Below are 14,676 nucleotides of genomic sequence, written 5' to 3'. Positions count from 1 at the left end.
ACCTATACACTCCACTAACTAACTTTAACTACTTTGATAGCTAAGCTATTGTTAACTACTAACTAACTGATTAACAAACTAAGCTAGCTAAACTCTACAAAGAATACATAGAAAGAAAATAAATACAGTGTTATCTCAATACACCCCCCTCCCCCCCCCCCCCGCTCAAGTTGGAGGTGAAGTCTTCACACCCAACTTGCTCAATATCGTAGAATGCTTGACACCAGTAAGAGCTTTAGTAAGGACATCTACTAACTAAGCACCAATACCAATATGATGGAGAGAAATCAATTTTTCTTGGAGCTTATCTCGCACAAAATGGCAATCGACCTCGATATGCTTGGTTCATTCATAGAAAATAGGATTACGAGCTATGTGTAAAGCAGATTGACTATCACAAAACACCGAGACATGCTTAGGATAGGGAATAATGAGTTCATCAAATAGTCTGCATAGCTAAGTTAGTTCACCAACAACTTTTCACAAGGATCTATTGATAGGGACACTATTTCTTGTTTCTTAGACTTCCAACATATTGGACTATTGCCCAGTAGGACTATGTATCCAGTGACTGACCTTCTAGAATCTGCACAAGTAGCCCAGTTTGAGTCACAATAACCCTTCAAGCTGCAATCAGAATCATTAGATAGAAAAATTCCCAGAGTTGGATCACTCTTTAGGTACCTAAGTGAGTGGAAAACTACTTTCAAATGTGGCTCCCTGTGTTCTTGCATGAACTGGCTAAGGTTTTGTACACTAAAGGCTAAGTCCAGTCTAGTATTAGTGAGGAAATTTAATTTTCCTACCAATTTCCTTGGCAATGATGCTCCTTCCTTGGCTCTTAGCTTTTCATTTGGATCAAGGGGGAGTAGATAGACTACTGTAAGAAAGACAACCATATTCTTTGAGTAAGTCCAGTGCAAATTTCCTTTGAGATATTATCACTCCATCATTTGTATAAAGAACCTCCAAACCAAGAAAATAATACAGCTTTCCTAGGTCTTTTATCCTAAATTAATCATGTAGGAAGCATTTGACTTGAGTAATATTTGAAAGATCTGTCCCAGTGATCATAACACCATCTACATATATTGCTATATCGATGGTAGAATGTTCAGTTTTCTTTGTACAAAAGCGAGTAGTCATTGAGAGAGTATACATAACCCTTTGAGCAAAGGGCCTCAGTCAACTTAGAGTACCACTGCCTGCTCGCCTCTTTGAGGCCATATAAGGATTTGTTCAACTTACACACTAAACCTGGAGAGCTGATTTCCAGTCCTGGTGGCATTTGCATATAGACTTCCTCATGCAAGTCTCCATGAAGGAATGTGTTGTTCATGTCCAACTGAAAAATGTGCCACTGCTTCTTTACTGCAATAGTTATATGAGCTCTCACTGTTGTCATTTTCACCACAGGACTGAAGGTTTCTGTGTAATTTATGCTAGGCTGCTAGGTATACCTTTTTACTACCAGCCTAGTTTTGAACTCCTCTACTGTTCCATCAGCTTTGTGTTTGATCTTGTATACCCCATCTGCATCCAATTGCCTGCTTCCCACCTGGTAAGGGCATTATATCCCATGTATGGTTTGCATGCAGGGCTTCAAACTCCTGTGTCATTGCTGCTTGCCAGGTAGGATTAAGAGCAACTTTCTTATATGAAGATGGTTCAGAATCATTGCAAACACACAACTGACTATCATGGATTAAAGAATCAATAGAAAAATGGTTATTTAAGGAGAATAAGTAAGTAAGGGAAGTTGGAGTGGCTGATGGATCAGTGGGCAGAGAAATAGAATATGGCTTCAATTGAGGTATTGAATAGATGTAGTCTTGCAGGTGTGTAGATAATTTTTGTTCTCTACCAGACCTTCTAGGCTCTAAGACAGGAGAATCACTTTGTGAAATTGGATCAAATAGATTTTGTGGGAGGATTTCAGGAGAATGAGAGTGTGATTCTGGAAAAACAAGTGTAGAGTGGTCGGATGAAGAGTGATCAGATAAAGAGTGATCAGATGAAGAATGATCATGTGCTACTCTAAGGTTGTCTGGACTTGGTGAATTGCCTGTTGTGGGTTGAGATGTAGTAATGTGTAGATCATAAATGAAAGGTGGTAGAGTTGGAAACGAGGAACATGTAATAGGTGACACAGTAAAGGGAAACACATTCTTATGGAAAATTACATCTTTGGATATATGAATCTTCCTGGTTTGCAAGTTTAGTACTTTGTATCCTTTTGTTTCAAAGAGATATCCAACAAATACATAAGGCACATTTCTGGGATCAAATTTGTCCCTGTGTATTTTTGGTATAATGGGGAAACACAAACACCCAAAACTTCTCAAATGGGAATAATTTAGTTTCTTTTTGTATAGGAGTTCAAAAGGGTATTTGTTCTTGAGGTATGTGGTAGGTAGTCTGTTACTAAGGTAGGTAGTTGTTAGGATGCACTCACCCCAGTATTTTATAGGTAACGTTTATTGAAATAAAAGTGTCATGGCTATCTCAAGAAGGTACTTATTATGTGTCATGGCTATCTCAAGAAGGTACTTATATTTTCTTTCAATTACACTATTTTGTTGTGGTGTGTATGGATAAGTTCTCTGATGAACAATGCCTTGAGTCTGAAAGAAAGAGTTTCTTCTATACTGGTATAACTCTAAACCATTATCTGATCTTATTGACTTAGTGGTCAGGTAAAATTGGGTTTTGACAAAAGAGATGAAGGCTTTAAGAATCTGCATGGCATTGCTTTTGCTAGACAAAAGATGAGTTCATGTGGATCTGCTATGATCATCTACCATTGTTAAGAAGTACTTTTAATTGTCATGTATGAGGACATAATAGGGTCCCCATAGATCAACATGCAAAAGATCAAAGATTTGTTTGGTGTTGTTGGTTTTGCTAGCAAAGGTAGTCTAGTCTGTCTGACCATGTGGCATATAGAATATAAAAAATGTTGCTTATTATAAAAGGCAATAGGGATAGTGGTAATATTTCTCATCTTTGTAAAAGGAACATGGCCTATTGTGCCACAACACATTAACATCACTCTTATGAGATAAGGAAGAATCACAGTTAGGTGTTTTATTGCAAATGAAATTATTTACACTTGAAAAAGAATGACTTTGTGAAGTACGGTGATTACAGTCACTAGATGAAGATATTTGCAAACTATGTACATCACAAGCATGACATGAAACAGGAAAAGAATAAACAGATGAAGAACCAGTACTGACACTCTTCAAACAAAGCGAGCACAAGAGATACAGCATATCCCTGATCTTACCAATCTCCAGAGGCCTCGAAGGGGTCTGCATTAGACAATATGTGTCAGTAAAGGCTATCAAGAATTTAAGTTGTGCAGTCAAAAAGGATATAGAAATGAGATTAAATTTAAAAAAGGGAACAAACATGACTTTGTGTAGAGTAATTTGGGGAGCGAGGTACACACTACCAACCTCTGTTACCTTGACTTTATAGCCATTTGGGAGAGTGACTAGCAAGGGATAGGATAAAATTCTAATATCAACTAATAAGGTCTTATTAAAAGTCATATGATTTGAAGCTCCCGAGTCTAAAATCCATGTATCAGTCTAAGTTCTAAAACATCTACAAGATAACTTGCCAAAATCAATAGAGGATGTACAAGTTATTATACCTGCAACAAGGTTTACTGATCCAGCTCCATGGTTTGTGTTCTGTGAACTTTCTCTTCCACTGCTGGTATTAAAGTGCTGAAGAATATTGATCAATTGGCTATATTGTTCCTTGGATATGTTCAGATTCTGATTCTCATCCTTGAGTCCAAACTCCTCAGTCTTGGCAGACATCTCATTAGACAAGTTGGAGCGTGCATTGGCCACAACTCTTTTGTTCTTATTATACTTGAGGTTTTGATTGTTGTTGAAGTCTGGGGGTAGCCATAAAGTTTGAAACACTTGTCCTTAGTGTGTCCTGGACGTTTGTAGTATCACAAAAGGGCCTTGACCTATTGGTATTTGAAAAATTGGAATTGGGAGTGTAATTGGTTCTGAAGTTGTCGTTCCTGGAATTGTTTGCATTTCCTGAGGCATTGGCATGAAGGGGAATGGACTCTGCAACCATCTCATTTGAAGGTCTCATTTCACGTTACTTTTCATCGTGGATGAGCAAGGAAAAAGTTTGTGCCATCGAAGGGAGAGGGTGATGTGTACACCTCATTAAGCCCCATGAGGAATTGAATTAGTCTCCTATCCTGCTCAATCTTGTGCATACTTTCCTTAGCACCATAGGTACACTGGCAGCTGCATTGTGTTTTTGCACTCAAAGTACTCAGTTCTTCCCAAAGTTTTTTCAATTGAGTGTAGTAGCCACTGATGTCTAGAACTCCCTGAGATAGATCATTGATTTCCTTTTGGATTTGATACAATTTCGCACCATTAGTTTGCTCATATCGATCTTACAATTCCTTCCATAATTCAACAACATCACTGGCATATTCCACACTATTTGCTATCTCCTTTGAGAGTGAATTCAAAATCCACGAGGTCACCATATCATCACACCGTTCTCATTGGCGAAATTTGGGAGATTGGGGATCAGGACATTTACACTCTTCGCTAATGAAACCAGTTTTGTTTTTAACAGAAAGGCCACGCAAAACTGCATGTCTCCAAGACCTATACCCAATTCCATTGAAGTGCTAACTAGCATAGCTCTAGGATTATCCGACGTGTCTAGATAGAGAGGATCACTGGGATCTAACACAGAGTTGACAACAATTTTGACATTTTCGACATTTGTGGTAGTATCAGTCGCATCGGTTTGATCGTCGACAACCATATTGAAAGTTGAAGAGATACAGAGTAGAAAATAGAGGAGGATAATTTAGGAAAGCAAAATTGAAGATAAGGCGAAGCTGACGATGCACGGATCGACCGAGAATTAGGGCAAATCGAAGAACACTGCTCAGATCGTTTGAGCTAGGAGATGTTAGAGATGATCGAATCGGAAATTCCTGTGCTCTGATACCATATCAATTTGTGGATTTGAAATATCGAATTTCACTCTTGACTAGAGACTCCATTGATGAGCTCTAGAAGATTCGCATGAGTTGAGGAGAAAGGAGACTTGATTCTCAAATATGGGAGAATGAAAACTGTATATTTCTGATATCCAAAAGAATATATATACATGTGGGTACTACTCTCCTAACTAACTCTAACTACTTTGACCGCTAAGTTACAACTAATCTATCGTTTACTACTAACTAACTGATTAACGAACTAAGCTAGCTAAACTCTACAAAGAATACAGACAAAGAAAATAAATACAGTGTTAACTCAATAAATTTGTTTTCAAGTTAGTCATGCGAATTTGAACCCGATCCGTCATCATATCTGACGTCTTGTATATAAATAAACTTCGCAACGAATTAAAAATAAATACATATATGGACGTCCCAAAAAGTCATAATATAGTAAAAATATACGTCTACTCGTGGCATAATTTGTGGCTCTAATTAAAATGTGACAGACACGAGTTCAGAAGGATGTTGTTCGTGGAAATTAAGCAAGTCTATTCGGATTTTTGTAAGGTCAACTCGTTTAATAAATGAATTATTCAATGAGATTAAGCTTGGTTCTTTTAATAAACAAACTAGTCGAGTTCTAGCTTATTAACTTTGCATGTAAAGATAAATCTCAGGTGAGTCATTTTAACTTATGCAGTCACTTTTATGATTTTGTAACAATAAATATTTGTCTTGCGAACTATGCATTTTAATTTAAGTGAACGTTTTCCTTCTGCTACAAAATATGATATTTTTCTTTATCCTAAAGGCTAAAGCTAATGTTTAAGATGCTGCTGAAGGAGAAGCCCTAATAGTCAAAAGTATATATGCTCCAACCATCCCACACAATGTTTGCACATTTTTATTTTTAAAGTCAAATTCATGAACTTTTTTTTCTTGTTAAGCTCTATGTTCAATTAAATATCATCATATAAATTGAAATGAATTATAGCCATAGATGTCATGAGGGGTTAGCTTATGTTTTTCTTTTTCATAAAAAAGAAACTAGTTTGACCATTAGAAGCTTATTCAGTGGCAATAGTTTGACCAACTGTAGGTCCAATTTTTTTTTTTTTTTTTTTTTTTTTTTTGTGTGTGCGCGCGCGCTGTAGGTCCAATCTTAGCTTTATCTCTTCGTTCCTTGTCTTAGATTTCCTTTCACTATCTTGTCCTTCCTCTCGGCCTGCTACTGCCTACTGCTATTATATGCACTTAGAAAGATTTAATATCTATAAAAAAAAAATTAACTTCTTAGTCATTTCTGGATCAACTTGTGCATTCTTACTACTCGAATGATCCATAATATATTAACTATAAATAAATGAGCTAGCTAATTCAACAAAATTTGAAAGCATGTATCTGTTGTCCAAGCCAGCAACTCCAAATTCCAATTTTAATTTATCTTTCTTTCCGCATCGGTCGAATTATAATTCAGTAATAACCTTACACATGTTTTTCTTAAGTTAAGAGTACCATTCTACATTAAATTAGTTAGCAGTAACACTTGCAAGTCAGTAATGGATATAAAGTATACAAGGTTTAGAGCACAAAATAAAATCATTTTATGGTCTTTTCAAACCCTACGTACGAAGGAGGAAGGTCAACAGATCTGGTGACACTATTGATGAAAACAATATCAGAGTAGTGAGTGGAAGGCCGAGAGAGAAGGCAAAAGTAAAGGGATATACGTGAGTGTGGATGGTTATTAAGATAGACATAGGTTTCCTTTCTAGGCGTAGCTTCTCCTTTATACTGCACCATAGGGAGAAAATCACAATTTCTTTTTTAAAAAAAATAAAATAAATTGGTGGTAGGAGAAGGAGATATGAGGGAGGAACGATAAGGTAGGAAATTGAATTCTCAAGCTAAAAGTTTAGGCATCCAACCAACTAACCTATTAAGATTTTTCGAGAATAACATAAACTCAATGAATATATGGCATATGTCTATAAATAAAATATTAATCAATCATAAGTAGTAGTTATTATAGTACGTATTGTCACCCCAATCAAATTTGTGATGGTTTTATGACCGAATTCACCAGTGTGGGTGAAACTTATGAAGAATTTCTTATAGTTTTATGATAATTTTTCTTCTTCTTTCACAATTTGAAAAATATTAGTTGCGAATAAAATTTTAAAAAGGAGGTATGTAAGAGAAGAGAGTGATGTCTTGAGTAGGAAATTGATATCCATATTAATGGAATCAAATTTGGCAGGATTAGAAAGGCTTATCGTCTTAATCCTTTTTCCACTGTCTAATACTCATTAGACAATCTTTTGACATGCATGAAAATTCTGATGACCCTACCACACTCATTGCTCTCAAGAATTTATGCATGGCTTTTCGCTTTCTAGCTTTGTTACACAGCCAGAACCCATTGTAGTAAGTAGAGTTCCAAGCTAAAATGGGGATTTTTTGCTGCTTATTTCCTTTATTGTTTAGATCATTAACTTAATTAATTACTCCCTCTGTTCCAGTTTATGTGAACCTATTTCCTTTTTGGTTCGTTCCAAAAAGAATGAACCCTTTCTAAATTTGGTAACAATTTAGCTTAAAGTTACAACTTTACCCTTAATGAGAAGCTTTTATAACCACACAAATACTCTGGGCCCCATTTGGACTTATTTAGGACCACAAATTCCAAAAGTCTTTTTTTTTTCTTAAACTCCGTGCCCACTCAAATAAGTTCACATAAATTGGAACGGAGGGAGTATATAGTTAGTAGATAAAGGAGAAGGAGAGCAAGAGACTTGGTGTATCCAACCTCGATTAGAACACCTTGAATCAATAATAATGTAGGTTTACAAGTACAAATTTTATTTGATACTAGCTTTAGAATACGCGCTTTGCACATGTACCCTATGTCATGAGTAAAAACTTTTTTAAAAATCACATAAATACTATTAAGAAAAGTGTCTTGAATTATAAAATTTGTTTAAGTGAAATAATATAATTTTCTAAAAATAATAAATATAATTCGCTTTAGCTAATTATGTAAAGAAATAAATATTACGCCACAGAAGTCCAAGCAGAGTAAGTATAATATATTAATTGTATTAATAATGCTTACAACAACATTTCAGTTTGCCTATAACTCTTAGACTCTTTTTAGGAAACAACTTAAAATGGTAAGTCTAAACGTGTCGCGACCCGGATTTCCCACCATCGGGTGTCGTGATGGTGCCTACTATCGGAGCTAGGCAAGCCAAATGTTTAAAACACCTTTCCTGCTTTCTTTCAACAATATAATAAGCGAGACAAAATCTAAACGGAAGACTTTAAATTTAAAACAACTGAAAACCAAAAGTGCGGAAGTTTGAACCAAAATGCTACCCAGAGTTTGGTGTCACTAGCTCACGGACTACTACAGAATGCTACAAACAATGTCTGAAAGGAAAATACATCATGTTTGTCTGATACAAGATAAACAAACGAAAAACATGGAAAGGGACTTCGGCCTGCGAACGACAGCTAGGCTACCTCGAGAGTCCCTGGACTGAAGATAGCTCCCAAAAAGTCCTACTGCTGCGGTCTGAAAGCTGCTCCCTGATCTGTGCACAAAATGCACAGAGTGCAGCATCAGCACAACCGACCCCATGTGCTGGTAAGTGCCTGGCCTAACCCCGTCGATGTAGTGACGAGGCTAGACATGACCTACCACAATTAACCTGTACAGATATATATATAACGAGTGCAAGAAAACAATAACAAGATAATACAAAGTAAGGCTGGGAGGGGACATGCTATCGGGGAGTAACATATAAAAATAAAATATCGAAAATAAACAGAAGAAACTCCGGTTTCCATGATATATATATATATATATAGTGGACGGCGTGCCACACGATCCCATATTATCATATATAAGTGGACGGCGTGCCACACGATCCCATAATATAGTATGTAAGTGGACGGCGTGCCACACGATCCCATAATATAGTATATAAGTGGACGACGTGCCACACGATCCCATAATATAGTATATAAGTGGACGGCGTGCCACACGATCCCATATTATCATACATAAGTGGACGACGTGCCACACGATCCCATAATATCATACATAAGTGGACGACGAGCCACACGATCCCATAATATAGTTCATAATATTTGACTTCATATAGTAGACCCCTTCAGGGGAGAATAACATCTCAATACCTTTAACCCGGCAAGGGTACAACTAACAGCCCAAAATATCCCGACAAGGGAGAGTATATATATCAGTCTACACATCCCGGCAATGGAGTAATCACAACACATTCTCTTTTTAAATCACTTCTTCCTCAACTAACACATTCATGTTCGAGCTAACGCTCCAAGAGTACACCAATCACAATTCTACCTCAACCGTTCACATCATATGAAACTCATCAAATAAACAAGGAGCTTGTGTCACATTATTCGAATTAAAAGCAATCAAGACTCACGGTCATGCTAGACTCCGGTGCATAGATAACCGTCACCATGCTTATACACCGTACTCCACATTAGCAAGTAGCAAATATCATTCCAATCCTATTCCCTCGAGCCAAAGTTAGAACAAACACTTACCAATCGTTTTGAAGAAGAAATGTTGTTTGGAAAATCGCCTCTTAGGTTTTGGGTTTTTGGAAAGTGGAAAAATAACTGAAAATCCCGAATTTATACATTTTGCTGGGGGATGGCGCGGACCACACAGAAATGCACCGCGGCCCGCCGAGTGAGGGGAGAAGTGGGCTCTCTCTGAACCCACCCAGCGCGGACCGCACTGATTTGGTGCGCGGCCGCGCTGGTCGACCCTCTGAACCCCACCACGCGGACCGCACAGAAAAGCACCGCGACCGCGTGGCTGCCAGCGCGGACCGCGCGGAAATGGCCGCGGCCGCGCTAGGCCTGCAACATCTGAACCTGTATATTTTTCTAAGTCTAAGACCTCTCGGGCCCTACTCAAAACTCACCCGAGCCCTCGGGGCTCCAAACCAAACATTTATATGATCTCGAAAACACCTTACGGACTTACCCGTGCGATCAAATCGCCAAAATAACATCATATACATAGGATCAAGCCTCAAAATACATGATTTTCTTTCAACTTTCATAAAAACTCAAATTCTCCATTTTAAGTCTGAAACACGTCATATGACATCCGTTTTTAGCCAAACTTTACAGATAGTGCTTAAAACATATTTAAGACTCGTACCGGGCGTCGGAACCAAAATACGAGCCCGATACCACAGTTTTCTGATCAATTTTCTTCTTTATTTTCCTTAATTAATTTCAGAAAATAATTGCACACAAAAATTCATTTCTCGGGCTTGGGACCTCGGAATTTAATTCCGGGCACACGCCCAAGTCTCATATTTTTCTACGGACACTCCGGGACCGTCAAATCACAGGTCCGGGTCCGTTTACCCAAAATATTGACCGAAGTCAATATTATGCATATTAATATCAAAATTCATCAAATTTCGTACAAAATTCGCATATTTCAACATAAAAGCTTTCCGGCTTCGCGTCCGGACTGCGCCCGCAATATCGAGGCAACTAAAAGCGAGGTTTTCAAGGCCTCGAAAGCACGGAACAAGGAAGAATTACGGTGATGACCCTTTGGGTCATCACAAAACGTAATTTTCAAATACCCTTTTCAACTTAACTTTAATTTTCAAACTAAGAATATGCTTTAGCTTTACCTATTACTTCATTCACTATAAATAGTTTTGTTTTTATATATGCATATTGTTGTAAAGAAATAGTACATAATTGAAGGGTAAGACATAAGAGAATATGTCAAGATTACAATAATATGGACATCCATAAATAATTGTTTGAATTATAATATTCTTAGTTTTGTAGATAAATTCAGATTAAAAATAATTTTATAAAGAAGTAAGGACGGTTCCTTTCTTATATATAGAATTAAAAATAAACTTGACACTTTCTAAGAAAAAATTAAATTGTTTCAAAGTAAAAACACAACATTTCTACAATTCAAAATATAGACAAAAATGGGTGAAAAAAGTTCCTAATTTCGTTTGGTAATCAACTAAATTTTTCCCATAACAAAGTTAGAATTTTCTTTTTAAATAGAATATTTCTGTTTAGGAATATTTGAGTTTTCTAAAAGTTTGATAAAAGACGAATGGTGATCCCAGCTAGCTCAATAATGACAGAAATCTCTATCATAGAAGTACTCGGATATCTTCGTGTGAATTATGAGGAGTTCTACTTAAATATCTTATGAAAATTATTATTATTCTATGAAATACATGAAAGACAAACCAATGACATAAAATACTTTTATTAATATTTGTTAAATAAAATAAATTGAAAAATTAATTCTTTTAGTCTTTGGGAATGAAGATTTGTCTTATAGCTCATAAAAAGACAGTGTAAAGTCTATAAATGACTAATGTTGATTTAATATATTACAATAAATAGTTAAATTTATAAAATATATGTAGAAAGTTGTCATGTGTTGGAATAATTGGAGAAAAGTTTAATGACTTTTTGTTTATAATTGATATTGTCTGAAGTTTGGATATTTTTTCTATTAAAATTAGAACATAAATAAATGATGATATCGTTGGGACAATAAAGCAAATTGCAATCTTTTAAAAATTAAGTTTTCTCTTTCTCCATAGAAGGAATTTTTTTGTTTGGGTCATAGCATGCGTGAGTCCTATATATTAGGACTAATTACATATAATTTCAAATAAGGAAAGATATAATATGCAAAATTTTAATTGATTTCAATGTCCTAAATTTTAGAAAAATAAGTAAATGACTATTTTGTTTAGTGTGAAATTTATTTTTAAAGGGTAAAAAAAGCTAACGATATTTCGGTAAGGGAATTCGTGCTTCTTTGCGCGTGTACCCTAAGTCATAAGTGTGAGCATGTGATTTTTGCCCTATATGAAATACTCCTATAAAATCCAAGAAAATAGATTTTTTCCAATTATTTGCCATTTTTATATGAATTTTGTAGGATCTTATTAATTATTTGCATTTTTGTGCACGTTTAATTTTTATTAAAATCATAAAAAATGCCAAAAATACCATGCATTGTATTTAGGTTTTATTTTTACATTTTTAAGATTAATTAGTTAATTATTTATTTTATTAAAAAACAAAAATCACAAAAAATGGCCCATTTTACATTTTTTACCTTTTAATTTTTAGATTATTGATTTTTTCTCTTTTAGTCAAGTAATAATTTTTATAATTAGGTAATTGGTTAGTTTTACAATTTAGATTAATTTAGGAATTTAATTAAAGAAAAAGAAAAAGAAAAGAAAAAGGAAATAAAGGTTTAATTGAAGAAATGGTTTTTAAAATTGGAATTAGGCTGATTTTTATGCTTGGACCCGTTCCCAAACACATCCCAACCCAGGCCTAAATTTAGCTTACCCGGTCTAGCCCCCCATTAAACAAAACGACACCATTTTGGGGCATCTGATCTCAACCTTTCATTCCCCATGATCCAACGGACCAAAACTGACCCTCCTACTCCTTTATAACTGTCTTAAACCCCCCCCCCAGACCTAGATACCCCTCCCCATTTCCCCCTTTCCGTCTCTCACACAAAAAAACCCTAATCTAGCCGCCCCAAAATCCTCTCAACTCATTAACCGGTGGCAGCTACCTCAATCCCTCCAAACCCAGCCAAATCGATCCTCTACACTCATCAACCTTCTCTCGTCATCAAGCTATCACCATATTTCCCAAAAAACCCCATCAAATGCTCTCAAAGCCACATCTAACAAAAAATCAGAAAGATCGAGTATGTTCTCTTCTTTGACTAATTCGTTAATTTCTCAAGGCTCGTGTTGGCTCGAAATCTATGCTAGTTGATTGTTCTTGCCAAGAACAACCGATTAGCGTTCATTTCGGATCATTTCGGAGTTATTCGAACCTCATCATTTGGCCCAAGGTTTATCAAAATTTTCCCTCCTTATCTGTTTAGGTAATAACCCGTTTTCTTTCTTATCTTCTTTAATTTCTGTGTTTTAACATAGTTAGGTTTTAAATTTTTGCTTTGCGTGATTCCGATTTTAAATTAATTTTAGGTTAGTTTCATGTGTTTATTAAAACTTGTTCGAATTTTCATCTCAATGGCTGGATTAGTCAGCCTTAGCAGTCCCTTGTTGGTTTCTGTTCCTACTGCTTTTCAATTTGATTCATGATAAAATTATTTAGGTTTAGGGTTAATCTAGGGTTTAATTGCACAAATACTCTGGTATTTTCAATTGTTTAATTTGTGCCTAGTTGGGTTGTATTTGTTAGTTCTGATTTGTGAACAAATTGAAGTTCATGGGTTTAATTGAACAAATGAAAAAATTTAAGGGGTCTGGGAAGGGTATGAAACAAGTTTTTCAGATAAGGCTAGTACAAAAAGTTTCTAGAACCTGGGCCAGCTGTCCCTATTTGATTAGTCCAAAATGCTGAGCCAATAAGGGACATCCAGCTATCCCAGGTGGTTAAAAAGATGCCTTTTCAGGCTAAAGGGAATATTTCCCTAATTTGATTTTCAGCACATGGCCTTGGAAGCCTATAAGTAGCACCCTTCTTTCACTCATTGAAGGGATAGATTTTCATTCCCTAAAAAATACTCAAAAAGGTTCTCTGCACTCTTATTATCAAAGTTGGCTCAAATTGCTCTCTGATCTTTCTTTTAGAACTTTAAAAAAAATAATCTTGAGGATTTCTGGGTTTCTCCAAGCTAAAAATAGTTGATCACAGAAGTTGTTTGCTGTTCACTGCTGCTGGTCTTTCTTTATTGTATCACTTTAGCTGATTTCAGAATTTTCTTTCCCTTTTGTTGTATCCAGGTACTCTCACAACTGCAAAAATGTGGCTATCATATGCTAATTGGAAAGTGAAACTCTAGATCCGTTGTTGTTTAAGTTGTTTCTTTGTTTTTCTTTTACTCGTAGTTTTCTGTCCATTCTTGAAATGTTTGGCTTAAATTTGATGTTCACATCTAGGCAGTTAGTCATGGTGTTTGAATGTTGAAAGTTAGAGTTAATTTTAATCGTTTTTTTTGCATTTTTGCTAGGTAGCTTCAGCTATACCTATAATTATAATATGTGGAACTGTATTAAACTGTTGTTTGTGAGTTGCCAAATGAATTCAAGTGATTGAACACCTTCAGCATGCTCGTCATTAATTTCGTAGATATGAATGCATGTTTAGAGTTGGGAGTAGAAATGAACAAATCCATGTTAGTAAGCCATATGTGTTGAAATCGTGTTTGCGTTTGGTTAGAGTTAGGAATTTCATTATGTTATGGCAGTGGTAAAAATGAATTATGTGCAGGCTGTTATGATTTTTGAATAAAGAGAATTCCAAGTGTTGTATCATTAACATAGTAATATGATTTGGTCTCAGGATATGCCTTTTAATTTTGTTAAAATTTGCAAGTGATTTGGGCTGTAATTGGGTAAGAGGATTGTTGAGTTTCGAATGAGGCTTGATATGGGCCCAAATCGAGACAGCCCAGTCACGTTTCAGGCTAGGGCACTCCAGCCTTAGCTTAGTTGTTTTGTTTTCATTTTGGTTCAATGCATTGTTCGATCTTAGGATGTTCATGTAATGAAGTTTGTTTCAAATATAATTAAAACAAGTCGTACAACAGGGCTTTA

General features: G+C 35.8%; 1 protein-coding gene across 1 annotated transcript; it reads right to left on the bottom strand.

Moving 5' to 3' along the window:
• Nucleotides 1–461: 461 nt before the first annotated feature.
• Nucleotides 462–899, bottom strand: LOC138872588 (uncharacterized mitochondrial protein AtMg00240-like). The gene has a single exon (XM_070150874.1). The coding sequence runs from the start codon at nucleotides 897–899 to the stop codon at nucleotides 462–464; it is 438 nt and encodes a 145-aa protein (XP_070006975.1).
• Nucleotides 900–14,676: the final 13,777 nt, after the last annotated feature.

The sequence above is a fragment of the Nicotiana sylvestris genome, chromosome 1, assembly GCF_000393655.2.
Source record: "Nicotiana sylvestris chromosome 1, ASM39365v2, whole genome shotgun sequence".
Classification (NCBI taxonomy): Eukaryota; Viridiplantae; Streptophyta; class Magnoliopsida; order Solanales; family Solanaceae; genus Nicotiana; species Nicotiana sylvestris.
This window is presented reverse-complemented; position numbering and strand designations above follow the sequence as displayed.

What these genes read in the sequence shown, in the direction of transcription:
- LOC138872588 (XM_070150874.1), bottom strand. Translation starts at nt 899, where the DNA reads ATGGTTGTCTTTCTTACAGTAGTCTATCTACTCCCCCTTGATCCAAAT.